Source organism: Salvelinus fontinalis, chromosome 24 (assembly GCF_029448725.1).
Source record: "Salvelinus fontinalis isolate EN_2023a chromosome 24, ASM2944872v1, whole genome shotgun sequence".
NCBI classification, from domain to species: Eukaryota; Metazoa; Chordata; class Actinopteri; order Salmoniformes; family Salmonidae; genus Salvelinus; species Salvelinus fontinalis.
Window position 1 is genome coordinate 6,729,310 of NC_074688.1, and position 24,056 is coordinate 6,753,365.

General features: G+C 42.6%; 1 protein-coding gene across 1 annotated transcript in view; it reads left to right on the forward strand.

The window, feature by feature from the left end:
- The window catches only part of LOC129821852 (rho GTPase-activating protein 35-like), an 87,501-nt gene extending 83,259 nt beyond the window's left edge, over positions 1-4,242 (forward strand). The window contains exon 7 of the mRNA XM_055879547.1: positions 68-4,242. Coding sequence (XP_055735522.1) covers positions 68-515 — 448 coding nt within the window. The 3' untranslated portion in view covers positions 516-4,242. The remainder of the gene's footprint in view (positions 1-67) is intronic.
- The last annotated feature ends 19,814 nt before the right edge of the window (positions 4,243-24,056 follow it).

A 24,056-nucleotide genomic window follows, 5' to 3' on the forward strand; every position in this document is an offset into this window, starting at 1 on the left:
ACAATTTACGTTGTGTTTTCTGTCTCTCCATTAACCCTCTTTTCCTCTCTCTCCCCCCCCCCCTCAGGGTGAGCCAGAATAACCGTTTGAACCTGATGACCAGTGAGAATCTGTCCATCTGTTTTTGGCCCACTCTGATGCGGCCCGACTTCACAACAATGGACGCCCTGACGGCCACACGGACCTACCAGACAATCATCGAGTCCTTCATCCACCAGTGTGCTTTCTTCTTCTACAATCAGCCCCTGTCTGACACCCCTAGCGGGCACGCCTCCCCCACCGCCACCCTCTCCTCCCACGGGGGAACCTCGGCCTACTCCTCCTTGGCCTACAGCTCTCCGTCCCTCACACCCGCCCCGGCCCCTTACGTTATGCCCGCCACGCCGCCCGTCATCCCCCACTACGGGCCGCCCCATACCCAGATGTCCCCGCCACACACCCCCCAGTCCCCCATTCAGGCCCTGCTGCCCCCCCTGCACCCCCATCACCCCCCCACGGAACAACACATGCTGTGAGCCAGGGATGGAAGGAAAGAAAGAGATTAGCGAGGGAGAGATGCAAGGAGTTTGAGATTCAGAGGGAGGTATGAGGGGGCGGTGAGAGAAGAACGTAAGTGGGAGAGATTTTGGTGAGAAATATGGAGGGATAGAGAAGAGAGTGAGTTTTAGGGACAGGGAAAGCAAAAGAGAAGATGAGCAGGTGAGTGAGATGCAGTACATATAGGGAAAAACTTTTGGGAGAGGGGGTTATCCAACCCCCATTGCGTTTAAACACACACACACACATGACGCAGGGGAGGGGGTGGGAAAGAGGAACTTTTGAGCCACAAGAGCCACGACTTGTCCTCCCATACCACTGTAGTCTCTTGACTCGTCTCTCTTCTCTACCACTTCTTCTGCCCCCTTCTCCACTGCCTTAGAGAGTACCTCCCCCTCCAACACACACTTTGCTGCCCTCCCACTGGAGCCTCGCCCGGACACCCCTGTGTCGTCAGCCCGTGTCATTTGGGCTCAGTGAGGGAGTAACACCCAGGGAAACACCATGTGTCATGTCCCTCCCCAAACATAAAAAAACCTTCAGAACTTCTGACCGTAGCTAGGCAGGGTATCTTTGGGGGAAGTGTGGGAAGAGCATGAACTATATGGACCTTCTAGCTGGACTCTAAAACCACTCCCCAGTGCCCCACCTTCCTCGCCTCACCGCCACTAACCGCGATGGGGCTGTGGATTGCCAGCGACTGCCCTGTCCCCCCCAGGTTGATCCTGGGTCAATGTGGAGGGAGGACCTAACCAGTAGCTTCTCAGCGTTTATTTGACCATTGTTACCAGGAAATGGACTAGAGGCAGGCTTCACCTCTCCCACATGGACTAGCTTCCACTTCAATAGACTCATTCCTAACCCCCAACCCCCTCCGCTTCAGTGTCCATTACAACCAGAGATAACGCCAAGAACAAAAGTCTCAACTAACTGGATCTGCAGGGAGGCTGGAGCACGGAACGTTGGGTGCTCTCACACCCTCGGCATCTTGGGAGATCTCCTCCGTTCATTTCTGTCTCCTCTGACCCCATGCCCCCGAGCCTCCAAGCAACGCTGAGAGACGTTTTTCTTTTGATTAACAAGGATATCTTTACTCCCATTTCTTCCGGATGTTTAATGTTGTTCCACCCCTTCCTTTCTCTTTCCCCCTTATGCTTCCATTTAGATTTTCAAACTGTGGATCAGTTTTGGAGAGTGCTCCGTTGATGACTGACCGATCAGCATGCACTCTCACACAGCAAGTCCCTCCTGTCAGATGTCCATGCTTACTTCTCATTGGCCCTTCTGCTTTCTGTGGAGGGCGGGAATAACTGGCAGGGAGAATTAGGAGGGATAAGGATAGGGATCGGGAAGGGGTGGGATTCAGGGATGCACTTTACGGACTCTGAAAAGCATTTAGGGCTCCTTGACACGGAATGCAGAGAGGAACAGCCATAACGATTCCCTTAAGGATCCCAGGAGGCATTGGGAAGTGGTGGCAGGGAATTCCCTCTTCCTCCTTTTACCCATGAGGGGTTTGAAAGCCTGGAGAGACATGGGAGCATGACCTGTGTGTGTGTCTGTGTGTGTGTGCGCGTGCACATGCTTCTAATATGGTAGAGAGCGCAAGAATCATTAGTGTAGAGCTCTCTGAAGTTTATTGAGATTGAGAGACTGCAGAGCACTTTTGGGAGCCTCTTTAGTGAGAAGTGCGACAAAACACTTTCTCACCACGTCTAATGCGTTGTGAAGTCATGTAGCCACCTCTCTGAGAACACACCATTGCCATCTGGTGGACAACATAGTTACTGCAGCTATGACCTCACCCACCACTGCATGGGCGGAACATTACCCCCCCCCCCCCTTGTGTGTAACAGATCTTTCCATATGCATAATCCCCCATATTTATCTGTTGAATGTCAAGTCAAATGGACATATTGAGCCCAATAGGAATTCTTTGTATATAACATAGATGGAGAGTCTACACTATGAAAGCCATTTTAACTGCGTTGAGATTAGCCTGTGGATGATCATATCTGTTGTGTTGCTAGGCTGCCAGCACTTTGCTCCAGATATATACTCTCCAGAGTGTGGTGTTGAGGAAGTGTATGGCAACATAGATGTTCATGTCAGCTGTCCATGATGCAGACAGTCCAGTGACTAGTCCAGTGTCCAGCTGTGCAACTGCTAGTTGGCAGTACTTGGTGATGTGTAGTCATGTGTTTTTGTACTGAGGCTGGCTCAGGATAGCTGTTCACATCCATTCAGCTGAGTGTGACCGGGATGCACACGAAGGAAAGGAGATGAGGAAGCAAGTTTAGTGTATTGAAACGCAGCCAATGGTGTTGATAGTCCCTCAGTGCCATCCTATGTTTATTGGTATCCCACTTCCTGGTTGGCACCACTTGGTATCCCTGCCCTCTTTTGACACGGCTCTGTTCCCTGGTCCAGAGAGACGCTCCGGGATGGAGCAGAACAGACAGTCTATTCATCTGTGTTGATGACTGCGGAATTCCATGGTCCTGTCTGTGGTTGTCATAGAAACCTGTTTGATCGTTAGTGTGTGTGTGCGTGTGTCCGCACACATTAGAAAGAGTGAAACCAAGGTCATGAAATTGGTTTCATTTTGACCCTCGGCTTTACACACTCGTGCCTGTCTCCACGTCTCTCCAGCTCCCATCGTCTTGACTGACAGGCCTCCCTGCAAATCACTGAAGTTATACCCTGACGCCGACCCAATGATCTCTTGTCAGTATACACTACCTATATGACATGTCTGTGTTAGGGACTGATGTCATTTGAGCTGTGTAACTCAACCCTAAAGAAAGACCATGTCGCTTACAGTGGAGACTGCATTTATCCTCACGGTCATTACCACACTTAATGTAACCTGGACCTGACCACAGTTATCCCCTTAGTTACCTATAGGTTTACTTTTCACAGATGGAGAGTGAGTGAGTGAGTGAGAGAGAGAGCGAGAGAGATGTGAATGGGATCATTATTTGGGAGATGGGGGGGGGGAAACTTTGGTACTTTTGAATGCTGGCCAGTGGCATTCCCTGTGTATATCAATGTGTTAATACTGAACAGACTGTGAGGCAGCCAAAGACTGTGCAAAAAAAGGGTGGGGGAGAGAGGAAGCAAAGCGACAAATGGAGAGAAGAAAAAAGCAATCGTATTAAAAATGTGACTTTGGTTCTGCGATCTTATGTGGCTGCATCATTTCTTATTTTATTCTTTGCAACAATGGTGACAGGTGGTCTGTTAAGTTAAAATGAGAAACAAGCAAACTATATTCAAATGGTTGTTTATTTGTATGTTAGGGGGTCTAACACTTTGCCCTTTAGTCAATGGTGATAGAATTGTTTTTCTTTTTTCTTTTAATAATAAAAAATAAAATAAAACGTTTTTTAACAATTTTGTGAATGGTGAAGAGACCAGCCCAGTATAGTGCATGATTTTTTTGCCCAGGCAAGGGAGGGGGCTCGACCACTCTCAGTATTTAAGACAAGAAGATAAAAAATTTAAAAAATGATGGAAAAAAATTAAACCTGTATAAAAGATTGAGAGAAAAAAAGTTAAAAAGTAAACTGAAAAAATACATCAACACAAAAAAAAATGCTGTCATTATTTGCTAAGAGTATGTTAATTTGTCTCAATAGGAATGGTGTATACAGCAAGGCCTTACATGACCTGTATTATAGTTAATAAATCAATCTTGTAAAACCTGCCTCCTGTCTGTCTGTGCAAACCCACCGACTCATCAAACCATCCACGGCTTTCTGGAAATGAATGAAGGAATGAAAGGAATTAATACAACTTATTTCCACAGAAAGATTGGCTACTCCTGGAATGAAATTCAGAAAACTGCCCAATGTCGAGTTCGCAGGAGAAGCCGGCGTCATTGATGGCCTATGCTCCTCATGGGGCGTTGGGCCTGAGTAATTCGTTTTCTACAGTTGACAGGTTTTTAATCATTATTAACTTCTAGTGTAGTCAAGTGACTTTTCCCAATGAAAACTGCCTAGAACACTAGAATAGCTGTACTATGTACTTTACTACATTCCTGAAGAAAAGAATGTACTTTTTACACCATACATTTTCCCTGACACCCAAAAGTACTCGTTACATTTTGAATACTTAGCAGGACAGGAAAATGGTCCAATTCACACACTTATCAACAGATCACCCTGGTCATCTCTACTGCCTCTGATCTGTCAGACTCACTAAACACACATGCTTCGTTTGTAGGAGTGTGCTCCTGGCTATCCGTAAATTTAAAAAACAAGAAAATAGTGCCGTCTGGTTTGCTTAATATCATTTGAAATGATTTGTACTCTTACTTTTGATACTTAAGTATATTTTAGCAATTACATTTACGTTTGATACTTAAGTATAGTTAAAACCAAATACTTTTAGACTTTTACTCAAGTAGTATTTTACTGGGTGACTTTCACTTTTACTTGAGTCATTTTCTATTGAGGTATCTTTACTTTTACTCAAGTATGACCATTTGGTACTTTTTCCACCACTGGTCTCTTCCTATGATGGGTCTGTTTGGAGGTCACAGTGGCACAGCAATTCCCCTAGTTCCCGTGAGGTTGCAGGGTTGTGTGCCATTTTGGGGTGCCCTTCCTCTGACCTTTTCATCCAGTCAAATGCAAAGGAAATCCATTTCCATGACCTTTGTCACGCGTCTCTTCATTCGGGCGCTGGGAAAAAGAGCCGCTGATTGGGACTGAAAAGGGCAGCCTCATGAGCACACAGGAAGACTGACCTCTGACCTTTAGGGGGTGTCAAGGGGGAGCCGTGGATGGTTTGATGACCTTGAGATGGAGCCACCATCGCATTAATGATCAGGGTATAGGGACTCGGTTAGAATAGAGGTGGTGTCTAGTACTCCCCTCCTCATTTTTGGATGACTGGATAGGACTTAATCATTTTGGTTTCAACCAATCAAGTCATCACAAAGAGAGACAAGGACAGTGATGCTAAGGTTTCTTACCTAGACCACTTATCAGCAGGAATATATAATTTAGATTGAATGTATACTGAACAAAAATATAAACACAACATGTAAAGTGTTGGCCCCATGTTTTAATGAGCTGAAATAAAAGATCCCAGAATTTTTCCATATGCGCAAAAAGCTTATTTTGCTCATTTTACATCCCTGTTCGTGAGCATTTCTCCTTTGCCAAGATAATCCATCAAATTGACAGGTGTGGCATATCAAGAAACTGATTAAACAGCATGATAATTACAGTTGCACCTTGTGCTGGATACAATAAAAGGCCACTCTTAAATGTGCAGTTTTGTCACACAACACAATGCCACAGATATCTACATTTTGAGGGAGCGCACAATTGGCATTCTGACTCAGGAATGTCCACCAGAGCTGTTGCCAGAGCATTGAATGTTCATTTCTCTACCATAAGACCTACCAATGTCGTTTTAGAGAACTTGGCAGTTTGTCCAACCGGCCACACAACCAAGCCAGGCCAGGACCTCCACATTCGGCTCCTTCACCTGCAGGATCATCTGAGACCAGTCAACCGGACAGCTGATGAAACTGAGGAATATTTATGCCCTTTTATGGGGTAAAACTCCTTCCCATGGCTGCACCCCTGCCCAGTCATGTGAAATCCATAGATTAGGGCCTAATGAATGTATTTCAATTGACTGGTTTCCTTATATGAACTGTAACTCTGTAAAATCGTTGAAATGGTTGCATGTTGCGTTTATATTTTTGTTCGGTATAGTTAGATTTTGAGAGTAAAGAACGTGTATTTTGCCACATTCAAAAGGAAAACAGCTGATACCTACCCATCTGTTGGCCTACACACCAATGATTTATATATTAGTGATGCACAGGTTGACTCATAACCCAGGGTTTTATACGCTGGGCAGCCAGGTTTAAGGTCATTAAATATTGTGTGGATGAAGGGCGGCTGGCGGGCAGGTTGAATAAAGAGAAAACAATGCCTTAAAAAAATCCATAAATGTATAATTATTGTGTAATTTATATCTATAGGCTACATTGAGGGGTTTCTTTCATTATTTTAGGCTATCTGGCATTAGTGCATAAGCTTTAGGGCCTAACTGTACATGCCCAAATAGCCTACAAGCCAATCATGTCAATTCACGGAGACAAAAAGGACAATGTTGGAGTCAGTGGCGGTCGGTGCCATTTAAGATAAGATCATTTTTATTTCAGCATATTGGATGACTGTCATTCACCTCTCTGATTCAGAGGGGTTAAATGTGGAAGACAACATTCAGTTGAAGGCATTTAGTTGTACAACTGACTAGGTATCCCCCTTTCCCTTTCATTCATATTCCATTCACCCAATGTAACATCAATAGGTTTAGGCTACTACATGATACTAACATTTTCCCTATACCCATCATGAGGTGGCTATACCCTAGTCTACGAATGAAAGTTTATAACGTAAGTGCACAGGTTGAGAGAAAAGTTTTAGTAATCAAGGTGACAGACAGTGACACATTCAATACGGCCTTGCGCACTCTTGCCTGCATCTAGCTAATCTCGGGTGTAATCATTAGTCCAGCAGTTGCAAACGAGAGTTTCTATTGGATAAAATCACCTGCAAACACAGTTCACTTTCATAGCAGCCACATACACTTTCCCTGTTGTATAATTCCTTCTCACATCTACGCGCTCTCCTCCTATTACCTTTTCCCTTCACTTGTGGATTCATTGCACAACACAACAGCTGTCTGTGACCAGGCAAAAAAAATAACTACCACAACCAATAATCACTACACACAGCCTACTTCCTTATCACCATATTAGCGAACTTCATGGTCAACGTAGCTACTAGAACTAACGTGTTAGTAAACCTGTTCATGCAGTTTAGTGTATAGCAAGCAGTTTAGCAGTTACACCGGCAGGCCCCGGTGGCAAGAAATTCATAAAACCAAAAGCTTACCGTGACTTGGAAGAGTTCCAGTGTTGGATAGCCATAGCCAGCTAGCTTACATAACACCCCTCTCTCTTTGAGCTAAACTAGCTAGCTCTAGTTGTTAGCCAAGTAAGTGAAAATGAAAAAAGACAACTAAACATCTCTCTCGCTGTCTTTCTCTCTCTTGCTTCTCCATTTTTGAAGAAATTAATTTGTTCAAAACTGTTCAACTATTGTCTGTCTTTGAGTCAGCTACTCAACACATTGTATGTACTGCAGTGCTAGGTAGCTGTAGCTTATGCTTTCAGTACTAGGTTAATTATCTGATCCTTTGATTGGGTGGACAGCATGTCAGTTCATGCTGCAAGAGCTCTGATAGGTTGGAGGATGTTTAGGGACTTCCTCCGGAAGTTGTCATGATTACTGTGTAAGACTATGGTAGGGGGTGAGAACCATGAGCCTCCTAGGTTTTGTATTAAAGTCAATGTACCCAGAGGAGGATAGAAACTAGCTGTCCTCCGGCTACACCATGATGCTACCCCAGAGAAGGCTGTTGAGGCTACTGTAGAGCTTCATTGCAAAACAGTGTGTTTCCATTAATTATTTGTTGACATAACTTTTTTTATGTTTCACTATTCTACTTGTATGAAATTCACTGAGGAGGAGCCTCTACTGGCCAGAGTTTAAATTCAATAAGAGAAAAGCTACAAAAGGAGAGTTTAAAATAAAGAGAAGGGAGGATCAGATAAGTAATGGGAAAGATTTGGTGAAGTGGTGAAAGAGGACGATAGCAGTGATTGTGAGGCGCTATACAAATTCGACAGTCACAAGACCTCAAATAGGCCTATGGCACATCAAGGTATCTGTAGCTTACAGTTCATATGGGTTAAAAATCTGGACACTGACTGTAGGTCTTTAACCTTTCAGATAGCCTTCATTTTAACTCCATCAGAATTCAGCATTTCTTGCAGTAAAATTATACACCAAATGTAGGCAAAATGTTTACTCAGGAAGAGGTGTGGAGAAATCTGATTTTTATTTCAGCATCTTGAGAGAAGGCAAATGCTCAGTTCGATACCATCTGTAGAGGTGCTATCTTTATCGGCATCATTAAAGCGCATGGTATTTCAACCACATAAAATATGCTTCCAGGCCAAACTGAAATCTTATCAGAAACATGTTGGGTCATTTACAGAGCTTTGTATTTCCTTACAACCAGTCAAGCTGAATTATTGAGGACATTTTGCACCGAAAATCTTTTCTTTTTTTAATGTATTTTTTTTGGGGGGGTCATTTCATTTTTTTCCCGGTCCCTAAACGTCTTTAATCCGCAAAAGAAGATGACAGAGAACATTTTACAAGGGTTTATTTCGTATTCTAGAGTAACAGAAGAGAAGCTGCATGTATCTAATTATAGACTAAACTAATGTATCTAAATTGACTAACACACAGCCTACCAAAATGTCGGAAATTCTAAGCCGAAACATATCTAAATCATGCCAAAAATCCTGCACCCCCCGTGAAAAAATCGTTTCGCCGTCTTTGATTGCAGGCTACAGCTGGCGTCAGATATTCATTTTATAATAGTCCCGCAGTTGCGGATGAACAAACAGCTGACCCGCGCACCACAGGTATATATACCGGTAATTGGTCTACGCTCACTACCGGGCTGTGCTGTGCTTACACAAGGCTACCATTGGGCGGCTTCCTTGTCACACGTTTAGATAGTCTGTCCCATTGCTTCTGAGCATGAGACAGGAGCGCGTGGGCCGATGTTTGGGTGTTAACTCTTAGACAACGCTTTATACCGCACATTGGGATCAATATAATTTAATACGGCCCACATCAGATTTATAATCTTGACGTTAAACCTCGACTACTTCTCTCACAGCATGAAACGTGAAGTTCAACCCAGAAAACTGCAAAAGCAGCAGATAGGCCCTTTGCACAATGCTCACTCCAGAGATGGTAAAGAATACTTAACCTACTTTAAAATACAACAACAAGACAGTCATTGTATAAGCATACGTACCGTTGTTTTATGTCACAAGGTGTGATTGAAAAGTTCTGGGGAAAGTGGAGGAGAAACAGAGAGAAGATTCTTCGTTCTGGTCCGGCTGCTCTTATGATCAGTCGAGGCACGTATCTCCGTTCATCCGTGTCTTTCTGGAGCTCACTCGAAGCTGCTGAGGGTATTGAATTCAGATGTGGCCCTCTCCGGCTCACGCGCTCCCATCCCTACAGGTGGAAATGGTCTTATCAATACCGCTGTCCGTGCCTGACTTGGGGCCGATCACTCTCATTGATGCATTTTGGTGCCCTCTCTCTCCCCGAGGTGGGCATTGATTGTCTGGGTCACTGTGGTATTTCGGTATTGATACCTCGATTGATGACGGCGCTCGCTGGGAACGGGCCCTATTGACCAGCTGAAAGTGAGATGGTTGGATGGATGTACACGTTAATGGGAGTTGAGGGTTTATATGTGGTGGCAGCAAGAGGGGTCATGGACACTTGTCAAATTCCAGTGGCAGTCAGTGCCGATTAAGATTAAGGAGGATGGACACATTTCTATTACAGCATATTGGATGACTGTCATTCATATTCCATTCACCCAGCTCAATGTAACATCGATATGTTTAGGCCACTAAATAATACATGAATTTGCCCTATAGGCCTACCCATAATGAGGTTGCTACAACCTAGCCTAGTTTAAAATGTATAAAGTAGGTGCACATGTCTAGAGACAAATTTGACTAATCAAAGTTACAGACAGTGAAACAGTTGAAGTCGGAAGTTTACATACACTTAGGTTGGAATCATTAAAACTCGTTTTTCAACCACTCCACAAATTTCTTGTTAATAACAAACAATAGTTTTGGCAAGTCGGTTAGGACTTTAACAGCTTGGAAAATTATAGAAAATGATGTCATGGCTTTAGATGCTTCTGATAGGCTAACTGACATAATTTGAGTCAATTGGAGGTGTACCTGTGGATATATTTCAAGGCCTACCTTCAAACTCAGTGCCTCTGTTTGACATCATGGGAAAATCAAAAGAAATCAGCCAAAAAATTGTAGACCTCCACAAGTCTGGTTCATCCTTGGGAGCAATTTCCAAACGCCTGAAGGTACCACGTTCATCTGTACAAACAATAGTACACAAGTATAAACACCATGGGACCACGCAGGCGTCATACCGCTCAGGAAGGAGACGCGTTCTGTCTCCTGGAGATTAACGTACTTTGGTGCGAAAAGTGCAAATCAATCCCAGAACAACAGCAAAAAATGTTGTGAAGATGCTGGAGGAAACAGGTACAAAAGTATCTATATCCACAGTAAAACAAGTCATATATCAACATCACCTGATAAGCTGCTCAGCAAGGAAGAAGCCACTGCTCCAAAACCACCATAAAAAAGCCAGACTATTGTTTGCAACTGCACATGGGGACAAAAATCATACTTTTTGGAGAAATGTCCTCTGGTCTGATGAAACAAAAAACAGAACTGTTTGGCCATAATGACCATCATTATGTTTGGAGGAAAAAGGGGGAGACTTGCAAGCCGAAGAACACCATCCCAACTGTGACGCACGGGGGTGGCAGCATCATGTTGTGGGGGTGCTTTGCTGCAGGAGGGACTGGTGAACGTCACAAAATAGATGGCATCATGAGGGAGGAAATGTATGTGGATATATTGAAGCAACATCTCAAGACATCAGTCAGGAAGTTAAAGCTTGGTCGCAAATGGGTCTTCCAAATGGACAATGACCCCAAGCATACTTCCAAAGTTGTGGCAAAATGGCTTAAGAACAACAAAGTCAAGGTATTGGAGTGGCCATCACAAAGCCCTGACCTCAATCCGATAGAAAATGTGTGAGCAGAACTGAAAAAGCATGTGCGAGCAAGGAGGCCTACAAACCTGACTCGGTTACACCAGCTTTGTCAGGAGGAATGGGCCAAAATTCACCCAACTTATTGTGGGAAGCTTGTGGAAGGCTACCCGAAATGTTTGACCCAAGTTAAACAATTTAAAGGCAATGCTGGTAAATACTAATTGAGTGTATGTAAACTTCTGACCCACTGGGAATGTGATGAAATAAATAAAAGCTGAAATAAATCATTCTCTCTTTTATTATTCTGACATTTCACATTCTTAAAATAAAGTGGTGATCCTAACTGACCTAAAACAAATCATTTTTACTGGGATTATATGTCAGGAATTGTGAAAAACGGAGTTTAACTGTACTTGGCTAAGGTGTATGTAAACTTCTGACTTCAACTCTACATTCAATACCATCTTGAACACTTGCCTGCATCTAGCTGATCTGGGGTGTAATCATTAGTCCAAACACTTGCAAAGCATTCCGTTTTGCAACTAAAACAAGTTTCTTTTGGACAAATTCAGGTTGGTCCATCCCAGTTTCGTTCTGTTTGTTTCCATTCCATTCCATGAAACGTTTTGCAACAGAATCGGCGGACTACACCCCTGATCACCTGCACACACAGTTCATTTTCATAGCAGCCACATACAGCATCATAACTTTGCCCGTTGCATAATTCCTTCTCGCATTTACGTGCTCTCCTCCTCTCACCTTTTCCCTTCGCTTGTGGACTTCAGCGGTCTCTGACCAGGTGGAAAAACCTCTCCAAGCCAAACCTTCATACCACAACCTCTAACCGCAACATCATTGTCACCATATTAGCTAACGTCATAGTCAGCATAGCTCGTTATTAGAACGAACACGTTAATAAACCCATAATCCAGTCCATGTTTACAATCACGCAGTGTACAGCAAGTAGTTCAGCAGTTATTGACCCGGTGGCAATAAATTAATAAAACCGAAAGCTTACCTTGACTTGGAGGAGTTCCAGTGTTGGATAGCCTTAGCCAGCTAGCTAACATAAATAGCGTTCCATTCTGTTTGATTCAGGTTGTTGAGTAGGCTAAATTAGCTGCATTAGCTAAGTAACTGAAAGGTGAACTAAGAAGAAGAACAAAATACAACGAAATATAGCTATCTCTCTCCTGCTTTTCCTTAATTTTTCAAGAAATTAACATGTTCAAAACTGTTCAACTATTGTCTTTCTCTTTGAGTCAACTAACTCACCACACTTTATACACTGCAGTGCTAGCTAGCTGTAGCTTATGCTTTCAGTACTAGATTAATTCTCTGATGCTTTGATTGGATGGACATGTCAGTTCATCCTGCAAGAGCTCTGATAGGTTGGAGGACATCCTCCTGAAGTTGTCATTATTACTGTGTAAGTTTATGGAAGGGTGTGAGGACCATGACCCATGTACCCAGAAGAGGCCGGAAAATAGCTGTCCTCCGGGTACATAATGGTGCTACCCTAGAGGGTGCTGTTGAGGCTACTGTAGACCTTTGATGCAGAACAGTGTGTTTTAATCAGTTAATTGTTGATGTGAATATATTTAGTATAGTTTTATCTAAAAAGGATAACTTTTTTTATGTTTCACTATTTTTATTTTTATGAAATTCACCGATTAGGATGGCCCTTGCTTCCTCTTCTGAAGAACCTCCACTGTTTTCTAATAGGCCAATGCCATTGTGTGTAAAATGTGTAAATGGAACGTAACATAATAGTAAAGACCAAACAACACGTTTTTGGGACGTGTGCTGGTAGTTATGTTCATGTCATGAGGGGGGAAGAGTGAAGAGGATAATGTGAATAATAAACCATTAAGTCAAACTGATACAGGGACACCTTTAGGGGTCAGTGGTCCATCAAAATGGGTGGCTGGCCTAACTGTCGTATGCGTGTTTTAGTTGGTCCCAACATGTGCTCTGATTGCATTTTCCTGAAGTGGAAAAAATGCAAATAATAAATGTATGAGCTACAGTACGTGCTTGTTTTTTGCGTGATTAATTATGCTGTTTAATTCTAGGTCCACCAAGCTCTGCCGTAATTTCCCCATGGTCTTCTACTGTTTCTTCTCCCTCTCTCCCTTTCTCCATTCCGAAATCAATCATGGCTCCAACCGTGCCCACCCAGGGGAGAATGGCGTGAAAGCAAATGAGCTGACCGATCATGAGAAACAGACTTTCTACACACAGATAGACCGAAAATGACCTGGCTCATCATGTTGTGAGGCAACATTATGGCATCTGTGGTGTGGCTCTCGTAAAGTCAGTACAAACATAGGCTTGTATCTTTATCCACACCTTCCCTCAAGTCATAAAAAAATACTTAATACTTATGTGGGGGACACAGAGTGCCACTCACATCAACCTGCCCCTACCATTCCCAGGTTGGCCGCCCCTCACGCTGCCTGCTGACAGTTACAAGTTAGCCTTTCCCCTCTCTTCCCCTGACTCCCCTCTCTCTCCCCCTGGTTCTCCCCTCTCTACCCATGACTCTCCCCCTTTCTCTCCCCCTGGTTCTCCCCTCTGGCTCTCCCTGGTCCCTCCTGAGAGTACTGTTCAGATCCAGGCCTCTGAGCCCCAAAGCCGGTCCTAATCCGCCCCATCGATCGCCCTGAGAATTTCCTCCAGGGCACAGCAAGCCTCCACTCCACAGCACAGACACACTCCCCGACCCTACCACTTGCTCCCAGAAAGTGAAAGAGAAGGAGAGAGAGATAGACATAGAGAAAGGGTAAAAGGTTTTGCAGATTTTTTTAAATGGCCGTTGCGTCATTCGTGGGGTACGACACGTTTATTGTTGCCTTGTTTAATATTGTGTCGTTGGAACAGTCATTGTACATTTCTGGCAGGTGCGGATGGTGTCTTGCAATTATCTATAGTTGTGATCAGAGGCTCTCCTCTTCCAGGGTTGTGTCTGCAACAGATTCAACCCGTAACCACAGGCAACCGATATTAGCATCTTCAGCTGTGTGAGGTAGGTCGTCGCGGTGGATGTTGGAGTGAGATGACAGACAATGATGGTAGCCTATGGTGTGATTGCCCAGGATGGGGCTTTTGTTAACAGTAAATTTGAAGATATAAAGCCCGGCAAAAACGGTATTTAGTATAGGCTTGTTCAACGAAAATCACAAGCAGAATGATGAAAGGGACATAAACTGAACTGAGTCAAAATAGAAGTAGGCTAGCGCTCTTTCAAAAGAAGACATAGGCTTTAAATATGCACCGGCATGCTGACATGTCCCCTTGTCAGGCCAAGACGGTAATGACCAGGTTTAAATAAGACACCCCTTACCCAGAATGCAACCAGAGCATACCAATTTCCTAATGAACCATAAGCAAAAATAGAACATAAGGATAGAAACATGCCCTCCCTGGGAATTGAAAACATTAGCCTGGCCAGCAACACTGGATCAACCTACCCTCAAATGCACTTCAGTTTGCCTGTCAAACTGCGGCCGGAAACATGACGAATCTCAATTCCAAGGGAAATGTAGCTCAATGATTTAAATGTTAAACATAGTCACATCGTAGTTGTAACTTTTAATTAACAAATGCAAGAATGGAAACAGAGTAGGAATATCTAATGAGCCCAAACAAAGGTTTAGCGCCAAAACCAAAATCGGTGAATGCGACCATAAACTCTCAGACTTGCATCTCAAACTCTCATAGGCTAAACAATTTTATTTTCAGGTGATCAATAATCAAAATAGCGAAGACCCATTGCTGCGAAACAACACGTCTTTTCACATCAGAACCGTTACAAACTGTGGGCCTAGCTGTTTGCACTATAAGCCCTATTCTATTTTGGGACTGGAATGTGATGTGGCATATGTGTTAGAGAATGACCGATAATCGTCCGAGCCAATATATTGGGCCGATATCGGCTATCGGCCTTTCTCTATCAACTTTGCTTGGGTAGCGGAATGACTTTAGCTTCCCTCCAGGCCTGAGGACAAACACCTTCCTCTAGACTCAGATTAAAGATATGACAGTAAATGAACAATACATGAATACCGTGGCTTATTGTTCATTGTTGGCATTTCTTGCTTAAGTTTGCCCACTTTGCCAATTAAGTCATCATAAAAATAATTGCCAATATCAAATGGTTTTGTGATGAATAAGCCATCTGATTCGATGAAAGATAGAGTTGAATTTGTACATCAAAGTTTTTTTCTCCATCATTCTTGATATCATTGATCTTGGCTTCATAATACAGTTTCTTCTTCTTTTTGTTAAGTTTAGTCACATAACGTATAAATATGCAGTAAATCAGCCAGTCAGATGTGCAGCCAGATTTATTAGCCACTCCTTTTGCCCCATCTCTTTCACCCATACCATTTTTCAATTTCTCATCAATCCATGGAGCCTTAACAGTTCTAACAGTCAGTTTCTTAACAGATGCATGTTTATCAATAATTGGAAGAAGCAATTTCATAAATTAATCAAGTGCAGCATCTGGATGCTCCTTATTGATCACATCTGGCCAACAAATATTTTTTACATCAACCACAAGAGTCACAGCAAAAACTTTTGTATGATCTCATATACACTATTTTAGACCCAGCTTTTGGAACTTTGGTTCTTCTAGATATAGCCACTATATTGTGATCACTGCATCCAATGGGTACGGATACAGCTTCAGAACGGAGTTCTACAGTATTATTAAACATGTGATCAATACATGTGGATGATCTTGTTCCTGTAATGTTTGTAAACACCCTGGTAGGTTGATTAATAACCTGAACTAGATTACAGGCACTGGTTACAGTGAGAAGCTTCCTCTTGAGCTTGATGAAAACCAGTCAATATTCAGGTTCCCAAGAAAGTAGACCTCTCTGTTTACATCAGAGAGCATTTCACACACATTATTTATATACTGACTGTTAGCACTTGGTTGCCAATAGCAACACCCCAAAATAATAGGTTTTAGATGAGGCAGGTGAACCTGCAGCCACAATACTTCATTAACACTTGACATGAGATCTTCTCTGAGCATTACTGGGATATAGCTCTGAATATATATATATATATATATATATATATATATATATATATATATATACACACACACACACACTATCGTTTCGGGCCACTTGGAAATGTACTTGTTTTTGAAAAAAAAGCACATTTTTTGTCCATTAAAATAACATCAAATTGATCAGAAATACAGTGTAGACATTGTGTAGACGTTAATGTTTTAAATGAGTATTGTAGCTGGAAACGGCAGATTTTTTTATGGAATATCTACATAGGCGTACAGAGGCCCATTATCAGCAACCATCACTCCTGTGTTCCAATGGCACGTTGTGTTAGCTAATCCAAGTTTATAATTTTAAAAGGCTAATTGATCATTAGAAAACCTTTTTGCAATTATGTTAGCACAGCTGAAAACTGTTGTGCTCATTAAAGAAGCAATAAAACTGTCCTTAGTTGAGTATCTGGAGCATCAGCATTTGTGGGTTCGATTACAGGCTCAAAATGGCCAGAAACAAAGTACTTTCTTCTGAAACTCGTCGGTCTATTCTTGTTCTGAGAAAAGATGGCTATTCCATGCGAGAAATTGCCAAGAAACTGAAGATCTCGTACAACGCTGTGTACTACTCCCTTCACAGAACAGCGCAAACGGGCTCTAACCAGAATAGAAAGATGAGTGGGAGGCCCCGGTGCACAACTGAGCAAGAGGGCAAGTACATTAGAGTGTCTAGTTTGAGAAACAGACGCCTCACCAGTCCTCAACTGGCAGCTTGATTAAATAGTACCCGCAAAACGCCAGTCTCAACGTCAACAGTGAAGAGGCTACTCTGGGATGCTAACCTCCAAGTAACAGACACATCTCAACATCAACTGTTCAGAGGAGAGTAGGCGAATCAGGCCTTCATGGTCAAAATACTGCAAAGAAACCACTACTAAAGCACACCAAAAATAAGAAGAGACTTGCTTGGGCCAAGAAACTTGAGCAATGGACATTAGATCGGTGGAAATCTGTCCTTTGGTCTGATGAGTCCAAATTTGAGATTTTTGGTTCCAACCACCGTGTCTTTGTGAGATGCAGAATAGGTGAACGGATGTTCTCCGCATGTGGTTCCCACCGTGAAGCATGGAGGAGGATGTGTGATGATGTGGGGGTGCTTTGCTGGTGACACTGTCTGTGATTTATTTAGAATTCAAGCACACTTAACCAGCATGACTACCACAGCACTCTGCAGCGATACACCATCCCACCTGGTTTGCGCTTAGTGGGACTACCACTTGTTTTTCAACAGGACAATGACCCAAAACACACCTCCTTTTACCAAAAAGTAGTGTGATGGCGTGCTGCATCAGATGACCTGGCCTCCACAATCACCCGACCTCAACCCAATTGAGATGGTTTGGGATGAGTTGGACCGCAGAGTGAAGGAAAAGCAGCCAACAACTGCTCAGCACAGGGGCGAAAATCTGATATCAACCTTGGAGGGGACAATTACATGAAATTTTCTCAGGAGCAATTCCTGAGGGGGACACCAAAAGTAGTGCTGTAACACATAGACTATGTTGTAATATGTTAAATGTATATTGAGGGACCATAATCACTACTACTGGATAATTGTTAGGTACAGTAGTTAACTGAAGGGTTGTCCCAACTTGTTTAAATCATTATAATACTACTAATAATAATAGTTATAGCAATGTTCCTTATCAGTGCAGTGTTCCTCTCTCTTGAAACGTTTGCAAGAGTTTGCTGTTCTATAAATTGTGGGTGTGGCTGATATGGTTTTGTGTCATCACTGAGGTAACTGGACGATGCTGTGCCACTGTCCCCTATACTGGTGCTGCTGGCAACAAGGGTGACACCTGGTCCTGCCGTGGCTGTGACACTGTCCTCTGAAGTCTCTCTCCTTGGCTCTTTCCCTTTCACCACACTCACTGACTCACAGTCTGTCTCCTAGAAAAGAAATAAGGTGTTTGCTGTACTCCTAACTACCGGTACCCAAAACTACACAATTAATCACAACAGCAATACCATTGCCGTAAACAAATCTTAGTTTAGTCACCAGTTTGAGTTGAGTGGGGGTATTCATGGCATTTTCCAATTATGTCCCTATTTTACAAATCAAAAAAATTGAGAACCTTTCATAATGTTGCCAAACAAAGACTCAACAAACTTACCTGAGACTCCCTGTCTCTGCCAGTCTGTCCCTGCATATCTGTCCCCAGCTCTGCTGTCTGTGTGCCATCTGTTGCCTGCTCTGCCTAATGACATCATTGTGAAATATTTCCATTAGCATTTCACTTATTTCTTATGAACATTTTATCAACTGGTCTTTGAGATATTAGGCTACTAGAGTTCTTACTTTGCGTTTTGGTGTACTGAAAAATACTCTGATGTCCGTTTTTTTACTTTTTTCTGACATTTTTCTACCTGGCTGACTGGCTGACCGGTCTAGCTGCACACACACATTTACACAACACATGCTGCAACGTTTTGAAATTTTAACAGTTTGTTTCATATTGGCAGGCTTCCAACAATAGCTGAATTTGCAAAGCTAGCGAGCACCAATTCCGTTTCTGTGGTGTTTGCTATAATCTTTGCTACCTGGTTAAAGGTGAAAAAAATAAAAAATTCACTAGCGACAATTTAGCTTTTGCAACGAGACCATTAAATATATTTAAGACAATGGTAGAAGAGAGTGTAGTTCTGTTCAGTTTGGACTTCAGTTTATCGCTAACCTTATCACAGGGACTTTGAACAGCCGCATGCTAATCTTGGAATAAACTGACGATAGCAAATATTCCATCTTTGACGACGCCACATAAATGGAATAGGTACTAGCTAGCTTGATAGTTATTGTTTGCTTTAGTTTGCGCGCTAGCTCTGCAAATTCAGCTAGTGTGTGAACCCTGCAACATGAAAAAAATATATACATTGCTAAAGCGCGATTGACTGGATTACCTCACGTCAGTTACGTACATTGAGTGCCTTTCGAACAGTAGATACGAGCCCTCTATTACCTTGCCAGCTAAAGAACTGGCAGTGGATCAAACCATTGTGAGGCAAAGGGCGGGGGGGTCGCAATCTTGTGAAATGTAAAAACGCGCTATTAAGTGTCTATAATCAGCACAAGTGCTTTCATTGCGTATTATTAATATTATTGAAATTACATAGTTATGTTTACAGTGATATATTGGGGGGGACAAATCATATTTTCCCCAGGATGGGGGGGTCGTGTCCCCCCCGTCCCCCCTGGGATTTCCGCCTGTGGCTCAGCATACAGTTGAAGTCGGAAGCCTACATACACCTTAGACAAATACATTTAAACTCAGTTTTTTACAATTCCTGACATCCTAGTAAAAATTCCCTGTCTTAGGTCAGTTATATCACCACTTTATTTTAAGAATGTGAAATGTCAGAATAATAGTAGAGAGAATGATTTATTTCAGCTTTTATTTATTTCATCACATTCCCAGTGGGTCAGAAGTTTACATACACTCAATTAGTATTTGGTAGCATTGCCTTTTAAAATTGTTTAATTTAGGTCAAACATTTAAGGTAGCCTTCCACAAGCTTCCCATAATAAGTTGGGTGAATTTTGGCCCATTCCTCTTGACAGAGCTGGTGTAACTGAGTCAGGTTTGTAGGCCTCCTTGCTCGCATACGCTTTTTCAGTTCTGCCCACACATTTTCTATCGGATTGAGGTCAGGGCTTTGTGATGGCCACTCCAATACCTTGACTTTGTTGTCCTTAAGCCATTTTGCCACAACTTTGGAAGTATGCTTGGGGTCATTGTCCATTTGGAAGACCCAATCGCAACCATGCTTTAACTTCCTGACGGATGTCTTGAGATGTTGCTTCAATATATCCACATAATTTTCCTCCCTCATGATGCCATCTATTTTGTGAAGTGCACCAGTCCCTCCTCCAGCACAGCACCCCCACAACATGATGCTGCCACCCCCGTGCTTCACGGTTGGGAGGGTGTTCTTCGGCTTGCAAGCTACCCCTTTTTCCTCCAAACATAACGATTGTCATTATGGCCAAACAGTCCTATTTTTGTTTCATCAGACCATAGGACAGTTCTCCAAAAAGTATGATCTTTGTTCCCATGTTCAGTTGCAATCCGTAGTCTGGCTTTTTTAAGGCAGTTTTGGAGCAGTGGCTTCTTCCTTGCTGAGCGGCCTTTCAGGTTTTGTTGATATAGGATTAGTTTTACTGTGGATATAGATACGTTTCCTCCAGCATCTTCACAAGGTTGTTTGTGGTTGTTCTGGGATTGATTTGCACTTATCGCACCAAAGTACGTTAATCTATAGGAGACAGAACGCATCTCCTTCCTGAGCGGTATGATGGCTGCGCGGTCCCATTATGTTTATACTTGCGTACTATGATTTGTACAGATGAACGTGGTATCTTCAGGCGTTTGGAAATTTCTCCCAAGGATGAACCAGACTTGTGGAGGTCTACAATTTTTTTTCTGAGGTCTTGGCTGATTTCTTTTGATTTTCCCATGATGTCAAGCAAAGAGGCACTGAATTTTAAGGTAGGCCTTGAAATAGATCCACAGGTACACCTCCAATTGACTCAAATGATGTCAATTAGCCTATCAGAAGCTTCTAAAGCCATGACATCATTTTCTTGGAACTTTCCAAGCTGTTTAAAGGCACAGTCAACTTAGTGTATGTTAACTTCTGACCCACTGAAATTTTGATACAGTGAATTATAAGTGAAATAATCTCTGTAAATAATTGTTGGAAAAATTACTTGTTTCATGCACAAAGTAGATGTCCTAACCGACTTGCCAAAACTATAGTTCGTCAACAAGAAATTTGTGGAGTGGTTGAAACGAGTTTAATGACTCCAACCTAAGTGTACAGTGGGGCAAAAAAGTATTTAGTCAGCCACCAATTGTGCAAGTTCTCCCACTTAAAAAGATGAGAGAGGCCTGTAATTTTCATCATAGGTACACTTCAACTATGACAGACAAAATGAGAAAAAAAATCCAGAAAATCACATTGTAGGATTTTTAATGAATTTATTTGCAAATGATGGTGGAAAATAAGTATTTGGTCACCTACAAACAAGCAAGATTTCTGGCTCTCACAGACCTGTATCTTCTTCTTTAATAGGCTCCTCTGTCCTCCACTCGTTACCTGTATTAATGGCAACTGTTTGAACTTGTTATCAGTATAAAAGACACCTGTCCACGACCTCAAACAGTCACACTCCAAACTCCACTATGGCCAAGACCAAAGAGCTGTCAAATGACACCAGAAACAAAATTGTAGACCTGCACCAGGCTGGGAAGACTGCATCTGCAATAGGTAAGCAGCTTGGTTTGAATAAATCAACTGTGGGAGCAATTATTAGGAAATGGAAGACATACAAGACCACTGATAATCTCCCTCGATCTGGGGCTCCACGCAAGATCTCACCCCGTGTGGTCAAAATGATCACAAGAACGGTGAGAAAAAATCCCAGAACACACGGGGGGACCTAGTGAATGACCTGCAGAGAGCTGGGACCAAAGTAACAAAGCCTACCATCAGTAACACACTACGCTGCCAGGGACTCAAATCCTGCAGTGCCAGACGTGTCCCCCTGCTTAAGCCAGTACATGTCCAGGCCCGTCTGAAGTTTGCTAGAGAGCATTTGGATGATCCAGAAGAAGATTGGGAGAATGTCATATGGTCAGATGAAACCAAAATATAATTTTTTGGTAAAAACTCAACTCGTTGTGTTTGGAGGACAAAGAATGCTGAGTTGCATCCAAAGAACACCATACCTACTGTGAAGCATGGGGGTGGAAACATCATGCTTTGGGGCTGTTTTTCTGCAAAGGGACCAGGACGACTGATCCGTGTAATGGAAAGAATGAATGGGGCCATGTATCGTGAGATTTTGAGTGAAAACCTCCTTCCATCAGCAAGGGCATTGAAGATGAAACGTGGCTGGGTCTTTCAGCATGACAATGATCCCAAACACACCGCCCGGGCAACGAAGGAGTGGCTTCGTAAGAAGCATTTCAAGGTCCTGGAGTGGCCTAGCCAGTCTCCAGATCTCAACCCCATAGAAAATCTTTGGAGGGAGTTGAAAGTCCGTGTTGCCCAGCAACAGCCCCAAAACATCACTGCTCTAGAGGAGATCTGCATGGAGGAATGGGCCAAAATACCAGCAACAGTGTGTGAAAACCTTGTGAAGACTTACAGAAAACGTTTGACCTCTGTCATTGCCAACAAAGGGTATATAACAAAGTATTGAGATAAACTTTTGTTATTGACCAAATACTTATTTTCCACCATAATTTGCAAATAAATTTATAAAAAATCCTACAATGTGATTTTCTGGATTTTTTCCCCCTCATTTTGTCTGTCATAGTTGAAATGTACCTATGATAAAAATTACAGGCCTCTCATCTTTTTAAGTGGGAGAACTTGCACAATTGGTGGCTGACTAAATATTTTTTTGCCCCACTGGATGTAAACTTCTGACTTCAACTGTATGTGGGAACTCCTTCAAGATTGTTGGAAAATAATTTATCGTGAAGCTGGTTGAGAGAATGCCAAGAGTGTGCAAAACTGTCATCAAAGCAAAGGGTGGCTACTTTGAAGAATCTCAAATATAAAATATATTTGGATTTGTTTAACACTTTTTTAGTTACTACATGATTCCATATGTGTTATTCCATAGTTCATAGTCTTCACTATTATTCTACAATGTATAAAATAGTAAAAAAAAAAAGAAAAACCAGGAATGAGTATGTGTGTCCAAACTTTTGACTAGTACTGTAAGTGGACGCACAAGGCATTTCAGCAGTATTTGGGGGGGGGGGAATTGTGTGTAGGAGAGTTAAAAAGGTTATTCCATCAAACTTCACATTTTTTTAATCGTACACAACGCAGAACAGAACAACCAGCTTGAGCGTCAGTGGCCAAAGCCCGCAAACAGGAATATTCCAAGTTCAGACATAAGGGGGAGTCAGATCGCTATGATCGCCAGGAACTTTACTTTTGGTGTCTATTTTTAATTGTTGCGCAACTGGTGCTGCCTGTTGATGTTAGGTAGGCAGCTACAGTAGCTGAGTGATGTTAACATCTTCGGGTTTTGTTTCATTAAATGTATTTTATTTCATCTGGGTGCTTGCGTCACCTACTAACACCCTGGTACTACCTGTAGCTCCCGTTCTCCTCAGTCCGAGAAAACAGAGAGAAAGGTATGTGTTGCAGATTACGCCTTTGTAGAAGTCCATAATGTGAAATAAATAAAACATCCCAAGGTTAATGCTGTAGATAATGTTATAAGGGGGTGTGATGCTATTGAAACATGTAACTTTCAGAGTTTTATTGTTGTTATTAATATAGTTTACAGAGTACTAAAAATGCTGCTGTTGCTAGCTAGCATGCCTTTCTGCGATATAGACGGTTAGCTGAGCTGCCGACCGGTGATGGCGTTGCATTTTGGGAGATGTAGTTTTGGCCCTCTAAGGTTTGAATGGGATCGAGGCAATTTCACGTCGTAACTCGTTTGTGTTGCAATGTTTTTGTACATGAGTTGTTGTATTTTGGTACTGTCAACACTGAAAGCACCTAGCAATGTATTGTGGATGTGAGACAGGATATGTGTTTTGCCTTTCTTCATGCTCCTGTGTAGAACAACTTGTCAGATGGTGCATTGGAGACTGATGTGTTCCTGTCCTGTCTTTTCACAATACTATTGCAGATCAACATAAAAGCCAAAAGACAGCCGGGGTGTCGCT